Here is a 21,096-nt window from a genome sequence, read left to right as displayed (position 1 = left end):
CTCCCGGACCCCAGGAGTGGTCATGAGCTGCCTAAGCCACCATGGTGTACTCCGGGGGCGCACCTGAGCTGCCACCACCACCACCAAGAACCCCAGCAATGGCACCAGCCATCACATCTGCATACCCCATATTAAGGGGTTAATGATCAGCACATGCTGAGGAAAGAGGCAACAGGCATCTCTACTAAAAACAGCCCTCGCACCAAATATATTAAACCCACACAAGCTACACAGGGATGCCCCCACATATAAATAGCCCTCCAAGACCACAGTAGATAATTGTTTCTCCTAAACTCACAGAGTAAGAGAAATATAAGTAAAATAAAGTAGGGAAGGAACCATTCCCAGTTAAAAGACCAAGAGAATTCCCCTGAAAGAACAAACAATGAAACAGACTTCTTCAGTCTGATTGATAGACACCAATTTCAAAAAGGAGATAATGAAAATACTGAAGGAATTAAGAAAGGCTATCAGCAGGAATGCAGAATACTATAAAAACGAATTAGAAACTATAAATAGGAACCAAGAAAAATTAGAAAACTCATTTGCAGAGACAAAACTGAGCTAAAGGCATGAATAGCAGAATGAATAATGCAGAAGAATGAGTAAGTGACCTGAAAGATAGAATAATGGAAATCACCCAATCAGGACAGCAGACAGAAAGCCAAATGAAGAAAACTAAATGAAAACAATATAAGAGACCTATGGGATAATATACAGCATGCCAATCTATGCATAATAGGGATTCCAGAAGGGGAAGAAAGAGAAAAGGGGGTCAAAAATGTAATTGAAGAAATTATGGCTGAAAACTTCCCAAACCTAAAAAAAGAAACAGATATCCAGGTACAGGAAGCACAGAGGGTCCGAAACAAGATAAGCCCAAACAGACCTACACCAAGACATATTATAATAAAAATGGCAAAAGTTAAAGAGAGGATTGTAAAGGCAGCAAGAGAAAAACAAAGAGTTAATTACAAGGGAACCCCCATAAGGCTATCAGCTGATTTCTCTAAAGAAACATTGCAGGCCAGAAGGGAGTGGCAAGATATATTCAAAGTCCTGAAAGGGAAAAATCTGCAACCTAGCACACTCTACCCAGCAAGATTATCATTTAGAAAAGAAGGAGAGAGAAAGAATTTCTCAGACAAGCAAAAACTAAAGAATACAGCAGTACTAAACTGATCCCAAAAGAAATATTGAAAGGTCTTCTCTAAATAGAAAAGAACTAAAACTCTATAGGAAAGAGAAAATCACAACTGGAAAGTAAATCACTTAAATAAGCCAGACACAGATTTTTTTAAAAATCAAAAAATTTCTGTGAAAGTGATGATAACCATAATGAACAGCAAAAGGATGAAGATGTAAAAGAAGACATCAAAATCATAAAATGAGGGCTTCCCTGGTGGTGCAGTGGTTGGGAGTCCACCTGCTGATGCAGGGGACACGGGTTTGTGCCCCGGTCCGGGAGGATCCCGCGTGCCACGGAGCGGCTGGGCCCATGAGCCGTGGCCGCTGGGGCTGCGTGTCTGGAGCCTGTGCTCCGCAACGGGAGAGGCTGCAGCAGTGAGAGGCCCGCGTACCACCAAAAAAAAAAAAAAAAAAATCATAAAATGAGGGGAAGGAGAGTAAAAAATGTAGACTTTTTTCCTCCTATAATGTGTTTGAGCCTATATGACTCCCAGTCTAAGGCAAGTAGGTATAGGAAGGGGTTAACATACTTGAAAAACAGGCTAAGCACAAATCAAAAACGTACAGTAGATTCACAAAAGCCAAAAAGAAGAGAACATAAGTATAATGCAGAAGAAAATTATCAAACCACAAAAGGAAAAACAAAAAGAAAAGGACAAAAAAGAAATATAAAGTCAATGGGAAAACAAGGTTTAAAATGGCAATGAATACATATCTATCAATAATTACCTTAAATGTCAATGGACTAAATGCTCCAATCAAAAGACAGAGTGGCAGACTGGATAAAAAACAAGAGCCTACAATATGCCACCTACAAGAGATCCACTTTAGGGCAAAGGACACACATAAATTGAAAGTGAAGAGATAGGAAAAGATAGTTAATGCAAATGGAAATGACAAGAAAACAGGGGTCACAATACTCATATCAGTCAAAATAGACGTTAAAACAAAGGCCATAAAGAAAGATAAAGAAGGACACTATATAATGATGAAAGGACCAATACAAGTAGAGGATGGAACACTTGTCAACATATATGCATCTAATATAGGAGTACACAAATACATAAAACAAATACTAACACACATAAAAGGAGAAACTGACAGGAATACAATAATAGTAGGAGACTTTAACATCCCACTCACATCAATGGACAGATCTTCTAGACAGAGAGTGAATAAGGCAACCGAGATCCTAAATGATACAATAGAACAGTTAGACTTAATTGATATTTTCAGGACATTACATTAAAAAAAACCAGAATACACATTATTTTCAAGTACACATAGAACATTCTCTAGGATTGACTACATCCTAGGGCACAAAACAAGACTCAACAAATTTAACAGTATAGAAATTATCTCAAGCATCTTTTCTGACCACAATGGCATGAAATTAACCACAGGAAAAGAAATTAGAGAAAAATGATGAAATGTAGACTAAACAACATGCTACTAAAAATCTAATGGGTCAGGACTTCCCTGGTGGCGCAGTGGTTAAGAATCCGCCTGCTAGTGCAGGGGACACGGGTTTGAGCCCTGGTCCGGGAAGATCCGACATGCCGCAGAGCAACTGAGCCCGTGCACCACAACTGCTGAGCCTGCACTCTAGAACCCGTGAGCCACAACTACTGAGTGTGCTACACCTACTAAAGCCTGCGCACCTAGAGCCTGGGGTGCACAACAAGAGAAACCACCGCAATGAGAAGCCCACACACTGCAATGAAGAGTAGCCCCCACTCGCAGCAACTAGAGAAAACCCACATGCAGTAACGAGGACCCAACGCAGCCAAAAATAAATAATTAAAAAACAAAAAACTAATGGGTCAACGATGAAATCAAAGAGGAAATTTAAAAATACCTTGAAACAAATGACAATAAAAACAACCATACAAAATCTATGGGATACAACAAAAGCAGTTCTTAAAATTCATAATGACACAGACCTTCCTCAAAAAACAAGAAAAATCTCAAACAACCTAACCTACCACTTAAAAGAATCAGGAAAAGAAGAACAAATAAAACCTAAAGTCAACAGAAGGAAGTAAATAATAAAGATCAGAGAGGAAATAAATAAAATAGAGATTAAAAAATAATAGAAAAAAAATCAATAAAACCAAGAGCTGGTTCTTTGAAAGGATAAACAAGACTGACAAACTTCTGGCCAGGCTCATGAAGAAGAAAAGAGAGAGAACCCAAATAAACAAAATAAGAAATGAAAAACGAGACACAACAACTGATGTTGCAAAAATACAAAACATCATAAGGCAATGCTATGAACAATTATATGCCAACAAGTTCTACAACCTAGAAGAAATGGACAACTTTCTAGAAACACAGAGCTCACCAAAATTGAATCAAGAAGTAGATAATTTAAACAGACTGATCACTAGAAGTGCAATAGAATCTGTAATCTAAAAACTGCCTACAAACAAAAGTCCAGGACAGATGGCCTCACAGGTGAATTCCACCAAACATACAAAGAAGAATTTAATACCGATCCTTCTCAAACTCTTCCAAAAAAACTGAAGAGGAGGGAACACTCCCAGAGATATTCTATGAAGTCACCATCACCATGATACCAATAAAAGACAAAGGCACTGCCAAAAATGAAAATTACAGGCCAATATCTTTGATTAATATAGATGCAAAAATTTTCAACAAAATATTAGCAAAACAAATCAAGTAACACATAAAAAAGATCATACACCATGACCAAGTGGGATTCATCCCAAATTCACAAGGATGGTTCAACATACACAAATGAATGTGATGCACCACATAAATAAAAGACAAAAAACACAAGATCATCTCAGTATAGGCAGAAAACGCTTTTGACAAAATTCAACACCCATTTCTGATAAAAACTCTCCAGAGAGTAGGCACAAAGGGAACCTACCTCAACATAATAAAGGCCATGTATGACAAACGTACAGCTAACATCATATTCAATGGTGAAAAGCTGAAAGCATTTCCTCTAAAATCAGGAACAATTCAAGGATGACCACTCTCACCACTTTTATTCAACCCAGTTTTGGAAGTCCTAGCCATGGCAATCATAGAAGAAGAAAAAAATAAAAGGAATCCAAATTGGAGAAGAAGTAAAACTGTCACTGTTTGCAGATGACATGATACCATACCTAGAAAATCCTAAAGATGCTACCAGAAAACTACTAGAGCTCATCAGTAAATTCGGGAAAGTTGCAGGATACAAAATTAATACACAGAAATCTGTTGCATTTCTATACACTAACAACGAAAGATAAGAAAAATAAATTAAAGGAACAATCCCATTTACCATCACATCAAAAAGAATAAAATATCTAGGAATAAAACTACCTAAGGAGGCAAAAGACCTGTACTCAGAAAACTATAAGACACTGATGAAAGAAATCGAAGATGACACAAACAGATGGAAAGATATAGCATGTTCTTGGATTGGAAGAATCAATATTGCCAAAATGACTACACTACCCAAGGCAATCTACAGATTCAATGCAATCCCTATCAAATTACCAATGGCATTTTTCACAGAACTAGAACAGAAAATTGTACAATTTGTATGGAAACACAAAAGACCCCAAATAGCCAAAGCAATCTTGAGAAAGAAAAACGGAGCAGGAGGAATCAGGATTTCTGACTTCAGACTATACAGCAAGTCTACAGTAATCAAGACAGTATGGTACTGGCACAAAAACAGAAATATAGACCCATGGAACAGGATAGAAAACCCAGAGAAAACCCAGAGATAAACCCATGCACCTATGGTCACCTTATCTTTGACAAAGGAGGCAAGAATATACAATGGAGAAAAGACAGGCTTTTCAATAAGTGGTGCTGGGAAAACTGGACAGCTACATGTAAAAGAATGAAATTAGAACACTTGCTAACACCGTACATGAAAATAAACTCCAAATGGATTAAAGACCTGAATGTAAGGCCAGACAGTATAGAACTCTTAGAGGAAAACAAAGGCAGAACACTCTTTGACATAAATCTCAGCAATATCTTTTTGGATCCATCTTCTAGAGTAACAGAAATAAAAACAAACACAAACAAATGGGACCTAATTAAACTTAAAAGCTTTTGTGCAGCAAAGGAAACCATAAACAAACTGAAAAGACAACCCATAGAATGGGAGAAATATCTGTAAATGATGTGACCATAAGGGAATGGTCTCCAAAATTTACAGTTCATGCAGCTCAATATCAAAAAAACAAACAACCCAATCAAAAAATGGGCAGAAGACCTAAATAGACATTTCTCCAAAGAAGACATACAGATGGCCAAGAGGCACATGAAAAGATGCTCAACATCACTAGTAATTAGAAAGATGCAGATCAAAACGACCATGAGATATCACTCCACACCCATCAGAATGACCATCATCAAAAAGTCTACAAACAATGCTGGCGAGGGTGTGGAGAAAAGGGAACCCTCCTGCACTGTTGGTAGGAATGTAACTTGGTACAGCCACTATAGAGAATAGTATGGAAGTTCCTTAAGAAACTAGAAATAGAACTACCATATGATCCAGCAATCCCACTCCTGCATATATGCCGAGAAAACCATACTTCGAAAAGATAAATGCACCCCAATGTTCACTGCAGCACTATTTACAATAGCCAAGACATGGAAGTAACCTAAATGTCCGTCAACAGATGAATGGATAAAGAAGATGTGGTACATATATACAGTGGAATATTACTCAGCCATAAAAAAAGAATGAAATAATGCCATTTTCAGCAACATGGATGGACCTGGAGATTGTCATACTGAGTGAAGTAAGTCAGACAGAAAAAGACAAATATCATATGATATCACTTACATGCAGAATCTTTTTTTAAAAATGATACAAATGAACCTTTTTACAGAACAGAAACAGACTCACAGACTTAGAGAACGAACTTATGGTTACTGGGGGAAGGGTGGGCGGGGGGAGGGATAGAGTGTGAGTTTGGGATTGACATGCACACAGTGCTATATTTAAAATAGATAACCAGCAAGGACCTGCTGTACAGCACAGGGAACTCTGCTCAATATTCTGTAATAAGCTAAATGGGAAAAGAATTTGAAAAAGAATAGATACCTGTATATGTATAACTGAATCACTTTGCTGTACACCGGAGACTAACACAACATTGTTAATCAACTATACTCCAATATAAAATAAAAAATTTAAGGGGAGGTGGAATATAATAAAAGGTATTTATGACAAACCCACAGCCAAGATAATACTCAGCTGTGAAAAGCTGAAAGCCTCCCCGCTAAAATCTGGAGAAGGACAGAGATGACCACTCTCATCTCTTCTATTCAGCATAGTATTGGAAGTTCTAGCCACAGCAATCAGACAAGAAAAAGAAATAAAAGGTATTCAAATTGGAAGGGAAGAGGTAAAGTTGTCATTATATGCTATATGTTATATGACAATGATTACATATATAGAAAGCCCTAAAGACTCCACAAAAAACTACTAGAACTGATAAACGAATTCAGCAAGGTAGCAGGATACAAGATTAACATACAGAAACCAGTTGCATTTCTTTACACCAACAATGAATATCAGAAGGGGAATGTAAAAAACCAATACCTTTCAAAATTGCACCCCTGAAAATAAAAGATTTAGGAATAAACCTGACCAAGGAGGTGAAAGACTTATTTATATGCTGAGAACTATAAAACATGTAATAAAGGAAAGTGAAGATGATCCAAAGAAATGTAAAGATATCCCATGCTCTTGGATTGGAAGAATTAGTATTGTTAAAATGGCCATACTACCCAAAGCAATCTACAGATTTAATGTGATCCCTATCAAATTACCCATGAATTTCTCCACAGAACTAAAACAAATAATCCTAAAATTCATAAGAAACCATAAAAGACCCAGAATTGCCAAAGCAATCCTGAAGAAAAGAACAAAGCAGGAGTCATAACCCTCCCAGACTTCAGACAATACTACAAAGCTACAGTAATCAAAACAGCATGGTATTGGCACAAAACAGACATATGGATCAATGGAACAGAATAGAGAGCCCAGAAATAAAGCCACACATCTACAGTAAATTAATCTTCAACAACAGAGACACAAATATACAATGGGAAAAAAACGGTCTCTTTACTAAGTGGTGTTGGGAGTGTTAGACAGCTGCATGTAAATCAATGAAGTTAGAACACACTCTCACACCATACACAAAGATAAACTCAAAATGGCTTAAAAACTTAAACATAAGACATGACACCATAAAACTCCTAGAAGAGATCATAGGCAAAACACTCCCTAACATAAATCATATCACTGCTTTCTTTGGTCTCTCAAGGCAGTAGAAATAAAAACAAAAATAAACAAATGAGACCTATCAAACTTACAACCTTTTGCACAGCAAAGGAAACCATAAACAAAATGAAAAGACGACGTATGGAATGAGAAAAAATATTTGCAAATCATACAACAGACAAGGGCTTAATTTCCAAAATATAAGAACAGCTCATATAACTCAACAATGAGAAAAACAGATAACCCAATCGAAAAATGTGCAGAAGACCTAAATAGACATTTCTCCAAGGAAGACATACAGATGGCCAATAGGCAAATGAAAAGATGCTCAACCATTGCTAGTTACTAGAGAAATGCAAATCAAAACTACAATGAGGTACCACCTCACATCAATCAGAATGGCCATCATTAAAAAGTCTACAAATAACAAATGCTGGAGAGGGTGTGGAGAAAAGGGAACCCTCCTACACTGTTAATGGGAATATAAGTTGGTGCAGCCACTGTGGAAGACAGTGTGGTGGTTCCTCACGAAACTGAAAATAGAACAACCATATGATCCAGCAGTCTCATTCCTGTGCACATATCCAGACAAAACTATAATTCAAAAAGATACACGCACCCCTATGTTCATAGCAGCCCTATTCACAATAGCCAAGACATAATGTCCATAGATAGATGAACGGATCAAGAAGATGTGTGTGTGTACACACACACACACACACACACACACACACACACACACACCAGAATACTACTCAGAGCCATAAAAAAGAATAATGCCATTTGCAGCAACATGGATGCAAGTAGAGAATATCATGCTAAGTGAAATAAGTCAGAAAGAGAAAGACAAATACCATATGTATCACGTATATGTGGAATCTAAAATAAGACACAAATGAACCTGAACCTATCTATGAAACAGAAACAGAAATCGGAAACATAGAGAACAGACTGGTGCTTGCCAAGGGGGAGGGATGGAGTGGGAGGGTGGGGTTAGCAGATGTAAGCTTTTCTATATAGAATGGATAAACAACAAGGTCCTACTGTATAGCACAGGGAACTATATTCAATATCCTATGATAAACCATAATGGAAAAGAATATATAAAAAAGAATGTGTATTGGAAAAGAATATATAAAAAAGAATGTGTATATATGTATAACTGAATCACTTTGCTGTACAGCAGTAATTAACACATTGTAAATCAACTATACTTCAATAAAAATTTTTAGAAAAGGAATCAGAAATAAGTAGTATTCCCTGAAGAAAAAATTCAAAATTCTTCCAAGAAGGCTGAGCCTTGGAAGAGGAATTTGGTTCTAGATGGTATATGATAGGATAAAGATAACTGAGAGAACCAGTTCTTTCGCCAGAGCCTGGAAGGTAGATAATTAAAGAAGGCTATTTAAACAATTACTTTGCTGATACAAGTGGTCTGTGCATCTCTCTCCTTCTATGCAATTGCCTTTTGTTTTAATTTCCTCCTTTAATGAATCCATTTACATATAACATAGTGATTATGTATGATCGTGACTAGCAGTAATTACCGCCAACATATTTACAGTTCCCTTGAATAATGTCATTAACTCCTCAAGGCAAGCTGAGAGGTACGCATTATTGTAATATTTAGTTAACAAATGGGAGAACAGAGACTGTGAACTTGCCCACTGGAGATGCTAAAAGCATAACACAAATCTAGGTCCTCTGGCTTCAGAGCCTATGCCATGTCCAGTAGTCTCAATGACACTATGAGGGGGAGATCATAGATTGTAAAGGACTTCATATTTCAGGCCAAGGGGCTCAGAATTGAGAAAGGAAATGGACTTCCAGGAGGTCCTTAGAGGGATCCATTAAAGCAGTGCTTCTCTGTGGAACCCTGAAGAACACCAGCTAAATAAAGAGCAGATAGAGAAGCCTATAGACAAAGCTTCATTCAAGTCTACATACACATGAGGTTAGAATCCACTGGCATCTCAGAGAAGGTATCAAGTCTCCAGCTGCTATAAAGTTTAAGACACTAAACGATGCAAGAAATAATCAACCCTTACCTTGCAATCTTAAAAGCAAGTTCTCTTTTCTAGTATAGTTCGTCAGAGTAGTCCTTAAAGCTGTGAGCATGGGGTCTACCATTCCATCCCTCAGCTGGTAGTGTTGCTTCTCAACACTTCGTAGTGACATTGCCCCAGCTTCATGAGTGAGATTTTCATTGTAGGAAGTTAGGAAACCCTGCTTGGGAAAGAGAATGGGAAGAAGAAAAAAACCAATAAACTATTTAAGAATTAAGTGGGCTGTAGTTCTCTTGTCTATAAAATGGTAGATATCACTAAGGTGTTACCCCATGCTATATAGTTCCTACCTGTATTTGGTTTGCTGAGAAGTGGTAGCAAATGCTGAGTCTGGGGCTTTTCCTACAGTTTCCTACTCAAGGCCATGTGTACTATAGCATACATTAGCAAACATTAGAACATATGCTTTGATGGAATCCAGCTGACCAAAATTGACTTATAACCTTGTTACTTTTTCTTTTTTAACAGAGAAAAATCTTTGCCGGAAATGCAGTGAAAACTGCAAGACATGTACTGAATCCGACAACTGTACAGAATGTAGGGAGGGGTCAAGGTAAGAGAGTGAAGGATTTCATCAAGTAACACAGCCCAAGGACTTCTCAGTACAAATTAAAAAAAAAAAGTAAATATAACCCTTTTATAAGTTACCCTTGGTTTGACTCCCATTCAAACATTGATCGCTATTTGCATTATCTCTACCATTTCATGTGAAAAAATGGATACCATCTTGGCTAAGGAAGGTTTATAAACCAAATAAAATTCCTTTAGAAAAGATGGCTCAAATACAAGAAAATAAATGGCCATTTGAGAGGCCTGCTTCAGGCTTTTTGACCGGTAGTACATCAGTCAAGGATTACTGTGTAGGTAACACCAATGAATTATATTTAATCCCCATGATTCATTCCTCTGATGGTCAAAACTATTCCCTTATCTTTATTATTTCTCTCCGTATAGCCAGTCATTCTCTTATCTTCAGCACCTCAGGCTGGTTCCATTATGCTATGATATGCACATAGATTTAATACCAAGGAATATTTTCCTTGAATGGATGAGACTTGCACGTTGCTAAAGCCAGATAGTTGATAGATCCTTTGAGAGAATAACATGCAGCTCAAATGAACTAGGTATTCTCTTGATATCCTTAGAGAAGGTCAGATCATCCCACACTGAGTGAGGAGTTGGACTCTGGGTTTATTACATAGAGCTAGAACTGTGCTCCATTGCTTCCCTTTCAAGAATCACCAGTACCTCTGTTTTCACCTTTGATCAGAGGTGAAATATGCAGGGTCCAGGCAGTTTTTAGGCAGGTAATTCTTTGCACTAATTAATAGTGGAACATCATTTTTATTTCGATTAATTGATTATCCATGGCTTTCTTTTTTTCCCCATAAATGCATTCAGTGTCAGTTTGCTTAGCACCTTTAACCTCAGGACTTCGGTTTTGATAAATGTCAGTCTGGTCGGCCTCCTCCTGCTTTTTGTAGAAGGAGCAGATTGGCATAAAGAAAAGAAGGAAGATAAATGTGAGCTCAAATCTTTCTCCGCCATTTATCAGCTCTGTGATTTTGGCCAAGTCACTTTGCCCCTCTTGAGCTCCGGTTTTCTCATCTATAAAATGGTGATCGGGCTTCCCTGGTGGCACAGTGGTTGAGAGTCCGCCTGCCGATGCAGGGGACGCGGGTTCGTGCCCCGGTCCGGGAAGATCCCACGTGCCGCGGAGCGGCTGGGCCCGTGGGCCATGGCCGCTGAGCCTGCGCGTCCAGAGCCTGTGCTCCGCAACGGGAGAGGCCACAGCAGTGAGAGGCCCGCGTGCCACAAAAAAAAAAAAAAAAAGGTGATAATAACCCCGATGCTGCTGGATTATGATAAGGATTAACTGTGATAACATTTACAAAGCACTTATTCCAATATCTGATACTGAATTGGTCCATGAGAAATAAAAGATTATTCTCTATATTTCTTAGGGAACATTTGATAGAGTAAGTTAACCAGTGCTCTCCAACAGAAGTATGAGAACCATATGTTATTTTAAATATGTCAGTAGCCACATTAAAACGAGTAAAAAGATACAGGTAAAATTTATTTTAATAAAATATTTAATCAAATATATCCAAAATATTTCAACATGTAATCAATGTAAGACAATATAAAAGATAATTAGTGAGATCTTTTATATTCTTTTTTGTTTGTAGTTCCTAGCCTTCGAAATCTGATATGTATTTCACCCCTAAAGCACATCTCAATTCAGACAATTTTTTATGAGAAATACTTGATCTGTATTTAGATTTTATAAAATTTAGTTGAAGTAGATTTTTATATAGCCAAGTTGTTCCACACTTACCCAGAAGTTTGCCAATAACCGAATCAAGTGCCAATTTGTAAAATTTAGAATGAAATTAACAAAAATAAAATAAAATGTTAAATTCTGTTCCTCGGCCACACTAGCCACATTTCAAGTGTTTCCGAGCCATGGGTGCTACAGCGTGTGGGACGGCACAGGTCTAACCTGGCTGGCTTATCCCAGAAAGAACCCAGGAGTTCGCGGTACCAGGTTCGTTAGCCTTGCCACCCCTGTATTTTGGAACCATTAGAAAGCATCATGATTCACAGAGACTCTGCTCTGCTGCACGTCCCACTTAGTGCATTCCCTCCTCACACAGTGCAGCCTCTGTCTCCTGCTGAATAAGTGCCAACCTCAGAAGTAATGTCCTTTATTAGAAAAACAAGCAGCTTTTTAAAAAGTCTGATAAGTTTTTTGGTAGTCCTGTGTCCTCCCACAAAAGGATTCATTTGATGCACTGTCCCCTTTTTACAGCTCTACAAAAAGGAAAGGGATTTGCTTTTACTGGCTTTTTAAATGACAGCTCTCTGGCCAGTAGAAGATCTATGAATGAAATATACTTTCTGTCTCCTTGAGGCTCCCTGCGTTTTCCTTAGGGGCTTCTAGGGTTGGCCATTTTGCCTCAAGAGACCTGTAAAATTTTAAATACTGGCTAAAAACAAACAAAAATATCTATGCATAAAATACTAGAAGGAAATGGATTAAAATGTGAACAGGACTGTTCGGGATTCTTTTTTCAATTACTTTGGGTTTTGTCCTTTCCAAATTTCTTTAAAGAGCATAGGGAAAAATAAACGTTACTTTTTAGTAGTATGATCCATATTCAAAACACAGTCAAGTAAGATGTGAATTGGAACAATATAGAGAAATATATTTTTTATAAGAAAATAGAAAGCATTTGACCCTGTTGCTTAGATACCCATTTTCTAGTATTGTCTATTGGGTGACATAGGATTATGGTAACAGTCTCTCTATTGAGTTACTCCGTGAGTAAAATTTGTATATTAAATGTTGTAAATTTTATGCATTTGTTTTTAAGAATCAGTCTGTAGACTATGAAAAAGCTCATAGCTGACAAAAATTAGAAGAAAAAAATACACATTCCTCATGTGACATTCTAGCAACTCATTAGGTAACGCCTAAGAGTGCTATTTAGAGAAAATATGACACAGATAACACCTAGAAAGACTAAATAATAGTATAACTAAGGAAAATCGAGATGTTTGGAGAAGCAGCAGTATAAGTAGATAATTTTGCCAAATTTTTCATTAGAGTTTAAAATTAATAAATCAAGCAATAAAGGCAAAAGTATATTAGAATTCTGTTGTTTTGATTGGAACCAATAGAAGAACTAAAATCAGAAACACTTAAAATCAAAAAAAGGCTATTCCTGGGAGTTTGAGCTGGGGGTTGGGCAACAATAGTTGTGCGCTTTTATTGTTGTAATTCATTCTACCATGTGTTCCTACTACATTTTTAGTTACAAAACTACTTTTAAGTTTATTGTGTAGTACAGAGGTCCCCAACCCCCGGGCTGCGGACCGCTACCAGTCCGCGGCCTGTTAGGAACTGGGCCGCACAGCAGGAGTTGAACGGCAGGCAAAGAGCGAAGCTTCATCTGCCGCTCCCCAGTGCTCGCATTACTTCCCCCTCTCCCCCATCTCATGGAAAAACTGCCTTCCACGAAACTGGTCCCTGGTGCCAAAAAGGTTGGGGACCGCTGGCATAGTAGGTCTAGGAGGTCTGGATATCAGGGAATTGGTAGGCATATTGTTAGCTAAGGTGATTGTTTGGGTCAATAAAATACTTTTAAAAACCTCCATGTTGTAAAATGTTAAGAAATGTGTCAGCCAGTCTAATAATTAAGAGAAATAGTCCCCAAAGTTTGCAGCACGTGTGTATGCTACAGACATAATTTTAGGCACAGAGAAGCATTATAGGCATTGGGAGGAGAAAAAAAAAAAGACTACAGGGGCTATTTCCCATGCTTCGAAGCTTTGCCAAAGCCACTGGTCTCTGGGGGGAACTATATTTGTTACATATGGCGTTGGGGAGTCATGACTCCTTTGCCTGTTCACAGCAGTCTGTGTCTGTGTCTGTGTCTTCAGCCTGCAGGGATCCCGGTGTGCCGTTGCCTGTGAAGACGGACGGTACTTCAACGGCCAAGACTGCCAACCCTGCCACCGCTTCTGCGCCACCTGTGCTGGTACCTTCTCTCCCAGTCCTCTTGTTTATCCTTCTGGCTCTGGTTTGGCTTTTGTTTACCTGTCTTTATCCATCACTCATGCAAACCCATTTGATATTTTTAAAATAAATGCTGGAGAAGCATGGGTCTCTTCTGATAATCATGCATGTATTCTCAGAAGTCAGACATTAGTAGCCCATGCTCATTGAAAACTTAAATTTCCCAGTGATACCTCCTTCGCTTTCCAAAGAGATTTGATGTTTTTGGCAAATGGGTTCAATGTAAAACTGGAGCATTACTTTTTCCAAAGAACATAAGGAAAAGCACAAATATCATAATTATTAAAATTACAACCTATTAATGCCATTTTAACCAACTATGCAAGAAGCAGCTCCTCATGCAACCTCTTCTGAGGTTTTGTTTCTGTCTTCGGCATCTGTCTTGCTTTTAAGGAGCAGGTGCTGGTGGGTGTATTAACTGCACAGAGGGCTACTTCATGGAGGATGGGAGGTGCGTGCAGAGCTGTAGTATCAGCCATTACTTCGACCACTCTTCAGAAAATGGATACAAATCCTGCAAAAAGTAAGTGGATCCACCCCTTAAACCCTAGTGTTTGGCTACCGGGTTCCTTATTTGACTGCCTTCATAAATAATATGAAACAGAATTATTAATGAAAAATAAGGTTCAAACATTTACCTGTGGACACTGTGCTGAACCTTTAACCCAACTGATTTTTTTTTTTCACCTCAGAAGAACTGAAAACCTCTAAAGTAATATTTCTGTTTCAAATGCATGCTCTCTCCCCTTTAAAATCATAGTCTACCTGCTAGGCTTTCTTTAATGTTGTCAAACCTAGCAGTTATTGTAAGAAAAGACTTTTGTGGCATCTTCAAAGGGAGAAGATTAAGTTTAAGACATTAAGAGGTTGGTAGCAAACACATCTTCTTCTGTGCCTGATGTGCAAAAGGATGATAAATTGTACATTGTCCCCTTAGATGTGACACCAGCTGTTTGACATGCAACGGTCCGGGGTTCAAGAACTGTACGAGCTGCCCCAGTGGATATCTTTTAGACTTAGGAATGTGTCAAATGGGAACCATCTGCAAGGACGGTGAGTACAACTGCTCGTTTTGATCTTCTGAGCAAAGTGTGATCTTTCTACGTTAAGGTCTAATATATTTCCACTTGAAAATGAAACTCTCAAGCGTGCCCCAGATAGGACACGCCCAATATCTTGTTGGCGTTCATTCATCTCGAACTTCTACCCTCAATGGGTTTGGTTTGTTGGTGGTTTTAACTGCAAGAAGAACTAAGGCATCCACTAACCAAGATGGCACGAGTCAATTTTTTTTTACGTAGTAAACTTGGTTCTTTACAACTTTAGAGTTTTGGGTTCACAGCAAAACTGAGCAGAAAGTGCAGAGAGTTCTCATATAGCCCCTGACTACCCTACGCACATACACAAACACACACACAAACACTCCCATTATCAGTGTCCCTCACCAGAATGATATGTTTGTTATAGTTGATACCTACATTGACACATCATTATCACCGAAGTCTATAGTTTACGTCAGGGTCCACTCTTGGTGTTCTATGAGTTTGGACAAATGTATAAAGTATCCACCATTGTACTATCATACAGAACACCTTCACTGCCCTGAAAATCCTCTGTGCTCTGCCTGTTCCTCCCTCCTTCCCTCCCCCTGCCCAACCCCTGGAAACCACTAATTTTTTTACTGTCTTCATAGATTTGCCTTTTCCAGAATGTCATATAGTTGGAATCATACATCAAACACTAACTAGAAAAGGCTACCTACTGTATTTTTTCCAGTCTTTTGGCATATGTACTTTTCATCAGATTTTTAAAATACTGTATACATGGAGTTTTGTATCTTGCTTTCTGCACTAAGCATTTAGATAAACATTATCCTATGTTTTTACAAAGTCTTCAGAAACTTCATTTTTAATAACAGCTTAATATTCTATCATGTGGAGATGCCACAGTTTATTGCCACACTCCTCTTATTTGGATTGTTTATAATTTTGATATGTAAATAACAATCAAATGGTATCTGAATCTTTCATTAAGCTGTGATAGACAGGCATCTATCTAATGACAGAACCAACTACAGATTGGTTCTAATGTTAATGTTGGTCTGTTTTTCTTTTCATTGCACCAGTGGTTCTCAATCAAAATGCCAGGACCCCAGACCTTCCCCAAAGATTCATTTAAATTGGTCTTGGGGTACAGTTTGAGCACTGATAGCTTTAGAATCTTCTCAGGTATTTTTAATGTGCCACCATTCCCCCTGACGATTTGGGAAATACCAAGTTCTCTCCCTTTTCTAGCCTCAGTTTCCCCATCTATAAAATGAATGAATTTAAATTAGTCCAACTCCAGCCTTTTGTGAACTTTGACTCTCGATATAATTCATGCAGAGAGGGCCCTAAAATTTGTGCCTAAATTTTATGCAGACGTGCATCTCAATGATGTAGAAAGAAATTGTTTTGAACCACCGTTGTTCTAAACATCTTTGGACTGTTAGGAAAATCGGAAAATAAAAAAACTATGCATTTGGAACAGTTTTCCCTGATAAAATCATTTCCCTGGGTTTAATCTTTGTCTTCTTTTGAATGGTTCCTCTTCTGGAAATTTCACAAGAGGCAGAAGAGTGCTGTGGTTGGGAGAATGGGGATTCAGGAGTCAGAATGCTGTCATTCATACCTAGCCTCCAGACTTCGGGCAGGTTATGAGCTTTTCTGGGCCTCACTTCCCTCATCTGTAAAAACGAGAAGGATAATGCTGTCGACCTCATATGGTTATTCTACAACTTCCCGTTAGGAATCTCAAACATCAGAAAGATCTGAGCATGCGATGGCATGCACAGGAACATCATTTATGGTCTCATATCCACAGAGGATCACAGGTGACTCTGCATCTTCATAGCTTTTCTAATGTATGATTGATCTGGCCGGGACGGGCAGACCTGCTCAGGCTCTGTGTTCAAACTTTTCATGGCCAGGGCTAATTCTCACCACACAACATGGAGGTGAGAAGATTGAGGGATAGCACCCCAGGTACTATGTAAGGATCACCTTTTACTTACCAGCCAGTGCTCGTTTGAAATTTTCACCCACAGCACTTGGTACTGGGCATTTCAAGGTTTGCAATGCTTTAACGGCTTTCCCTAAACCACAGTAAGCATGGGGTAATTTATGCCAGTGGCACTTTGGTAAAAGTGGAGTGTCAGGATTGCAGGCCAAAGTGGAAAATGAAGAACCATGATCTGTGATGGGTCCATTTTCAGGTCGGTTAAAGGAATGAGATCATTGATGGCTCACCAGCCTTTTCAAATCATGTGGCAGTTGCATTCAGGGATGTGCTATTTATTTTCTTTCAACTGTCATATTTCAGTGATTCTAAGACATACTTTTTTAATATATTTTAACAGCTCTGGAATCAGATGCATCTTATAATTCATGGCAGCTTACAACTGCTTTTGATCCACAGGTTGATGTGACATAGTTGTCATCGCCTGTGACTTAGTCACAGATATGTCTAGTCAACTGAGTTAGGCACATGATCGCTCCTACTTGTGTTGCATTTACTTGCACTTCATAATAGCTTGAACAAGTTAAACTATTTCTCAATATTCAAAGGAAGAATTATTACATAAGCCCAGAAACAAAACAGCATGTTATATAAATTTAACTAATACTTTCAATAAGCATAAAACTAATATTCTGATAAGAGGCTATTGTGTCACCACTTAATATGAATTCTTTTCTTGGTAGTACTTAAAGTAGTGGTGCATCTGAAATCCAGTGTCTTGGATTCAGTGAAATATAGTATAAATGACTGTATACGCTCTGCTCTAGGTAACTCCGAAAAGAAAAATTCCTTGCCTATATTATTATTGATTTCTAATTTATTCTTTTTCTAATCTTTTTTTTCCTTTCATAAATGGATACCAATCACATTTACCGTTGGACTGGAATATCTCTCCTTGAAAACAATGCTGCTGACTGAAATCACTTTGGGTGGACCAAATTTCTTCCTGTTGACTGCTCCCGAATGATCTCTTCCAATCCCCCCAATCTGCCTCTCTGGCCAATCACAACCTTCTTCCGTGTGTGTCCATCATGCTGCTCTCGTCCTCAACTTCCCCTCTCTCTTGCTGACTTCCTGGAAAAGCAACGGAAGAGTCCTGGGCGGAAGGAGGCTTCTGTATGCTAGTGAAAAAGAACAATCTGTGCCAACGGAAGGTTCTTCAACAACTTTGCTGCAAAACCTGTACATTCCAAGGCTGAGCTGCCATCCTAGATTTCTTTGTTCCTGTAGACTTATAGATTACTCCATATTATTATTAAAAAGAAAAAAGCAAGCAAAAAAAAAAAAAGCAAGCCACCTCTCTCTTTCTTGCTCTCTTTTTCTCTCTCTCTCTCAAATTTGTGCAGGGAGATGGTGAACTGTTTTGTCAGAACATAAATGGAAAAAAAAAAAATAAACCTACAACAAGCCTACCTTTTATAACTGGGTGTTTAGTGCTAAACAGCCAGAACCACAGAGACAGTATTGTATGACCAAAGCATTTGATGCCAAAATTTGACGTTAAAGTAATGATTTGACTTCCTGCCCTGTTTTTGAAGGTCCATTTCTTTTCCTTTTGCATTTACTTGCTTGTTTCCCCTTTGAGACGCCTAAAAATATACCTTTCAAAAACATCACAAGAGCAGACATAGATCAAAATGAAACAGAAAGCTCAGGCATCCATCATTTCTCATGCTTGAGTCCACTGTTGGGGGAAATGGCAGAAAACCGGACCTAAGGGCATTAAGAACATCCCGCAGAGTTGTGTTCAGTGTCGTCTGTCTTGGTTTTTCACAGTTGACCATTGATACTTTCCACACATAATTTACTTCATGCATTATGTGCTGGTTTTGGCATTATGCCCACTTGATAAGTCTGCTCCACTGGTTTCATCCAATAGACTTGCTGCTACTGGCTTTTCCATGGTAGATTCGGTTATTTCACATACAGCTGGTCGAATGGGATTGCTCTGCATAGTCACAGTGGTGATGGACAGAATGCAAAGATTCACAAAATAGCTGAGACTGACCCGGCTCCCCCCAAATCCAGAGTGTTCACTTGTAAACCCTGCACAATCTCTTGGTGCTATTCAGCCATTATCCCCATAGCATTTTTATTTTTTTTTTTAAGGCCATCAGAAATTCCATGTGTTGTAGTGGGAAGCATTTTGGATATGATGAAGAAAATTTCTTCCTGGAGTCAAAAGTTTCTAAAAGGTCCTGTATTTTTAAGAAATGGAATTTATTTAAATAATATTTAAGCTCGTGCCCAAGTTGGCCGGGCAACATTTTTCAATGGTGCTTATTAGAAGTTTTTTTCATCTTGTCATTTTAAGAAAATAAAACTGGAAATGGAATATGGGCAGCATGATTGTACCCTCCTGGTTCTGTTCTTTTCCCACTCCTCTGTCCCTCTATAACCATGCTATGATACACCTGTCCACTGAATGTCACTGAGATCATCTGTTTTCTTGGAAATATCTTCACTGGTTTTCTATGACTCCCCAAACACATCCTGGAATCTAGCAGACTGAATTATGTGAAGACTGTTTGGATCAGTGGTCAAAAATGAGGAAACCTGATAGATCTTTTTATAACTCTGAGTTTCTCTGTTTAGGAGAGGATAGACTGATATCAAGTTTCTTCATGTTTCATATCAAAGCTCCATTGGTGACCTCATTTGCTTTGAGAATGACCAGCCATCTTGCAAGCTTTAGGCTTCTGACAGCCTCACTTCCAAGATGTCACTGGCCTCACAGATGAGAAGAGGAATGATATCAATATAGGTTATCCTGGGAAGTGGATGCTAACTAAGGTCCCCATCCAAGCAGCAAGGTAGTAAAGAGCCTACCTTGAAAATATGCATTCCTAGACATCAAAGTTAACATTGAACCCAAGGTAAATAATGAGTATAAAGTCTAATGACCCTCTTAAGAGCGCTGTAGTGACACTGAGTCACGTAATGATTCATATGTAACTAGGGAATCAACTGATTTTGTTGAGTAATTTTCCTCTTCATAACACTTCAGGCCCTTCTGACCCGAAGAAAGCAAGTTAGTCCCAGGTATGGCATGTAAAGTCTTACATTTAAAGGCACAGTCTCTAAGTGGACAAAAGCAAGTGAGAGCCTAAAGCAAGGTCAAGCAGATGGTGAAACCAGATTTGCCTGCAAAGAAATCCATTTAACTGAACCCACCCATAATATATGAGGCACAAAGTTACTATGAAGGGAAAAATAAAAATGATGTCTGTGTTCTTAGACAAATAACTATCAATCTGACAGTCAAAATCATTGGGGTCTACCAACATGTGTTCCATTTCTCACTGACCATGCAGGCACACATTGTGGAAATACTGGTTTAACTACTAGTGGTTACTGCCTCGTTTATCTACAGAATATTATTAACTAGAACATAATGCTTTCAAAGTTTAAGTTAATGTTATATATTATGTATAAATATATATATTCATAATGAGATATATGTAATGGATAGTACAAAGTTTGGAGACTTAACAAATGCTCTAACCTCTAGAGACAAAAGTCCTATCTTCTGTTTTCTTTTGTCTTTTGATTTTTCATTAGTGATCCATTGTTAAATCCAAATCCACTTTTACTGAAAAATACTGTACATGTGTAAAATGTTCAGTTGTTTTTTTGTAAAATATAGTAGAATGGTTGTAATTGATACTGGCCAAAATCAATGTTATTCCATATTTTATTTTTTCTATTAAATTAACCTAAGTTCCTGTTTATTTCATCTGTTCGTACCCATGTGCAAACATCTCTGAAAGGGTGAGGTCATGAGAAACTTCTCTGTTTCCACATAGATGCTGAATATGGAGGAAAGGGTGAGGTGAATGAACCATCTAAATAAAGTTGGGAAAAAGGGTGAGCAGAGGTGGGAACTGAAAAAAAGGAGAAAGTAACAGCAATAGAAGAAAGGATCAGTT

General features: G+C 38.2%; 1 protein-coding gene across 2 annotated transcripts in view; it reads left to right on the top strand.

The window, feature by feature from the left end:
- The window catches only part of PCSK5 (proprotein convertase subtilisin/kexin type 5), a gene marked incomplete at its 5' end in the record, with an annotated part of 316,630 nt that extends 295,734 nt beyond the window's left edge, over positions 1 to 20,896 (top strand). For both annotated transcript variants that reach the window (XM_082655960.1, XM_082655961.1), the window contains 5 exons: positions 9,994 to 10,078; positions 13,975 to 14,072; positions 14,504 to 14,633; positions 15,048 to 15,163; positions 18,251 to 20,896. In XM_082655960.1, the coding sequence (XP_082512086.1) occupies positions 9,994 to 10,078; positions 13,975 to 14,072; positions 14,504 to 14,633; positions 15,048 to 15,163; positions 18,251 to 18,366 (545 nt within the window). In that variant the 3' untranslated portion in view covers positions 18,367 to 20,896. The remainder of the gene's footprint in view (positions 1 to 9,993; positions 10,079 to 13,974; positions 14,073 to 14,503; positions 14,634 to 15,047; positions 15,164 to 18,250) is intronic.
- Positions 20,897 to 21,096: the final 200 nt, after the last annotated feature.

Source organism: Grampus griseus (assembly GCF_964374135.1).
Source record: "Grampus griseus genome assembly, chromosome: 6".
NCBI lineage: Eukaryota > Metazoa > Chordata > Mammalia > Artiodactyla > Delphinidae > Grampus > Grampus griseus.
The sequence above is the reverse complement of the archived record's forward strand: the minus strand, read 5'-3'. Positions and strand labels throughout refer to the sequence as shown.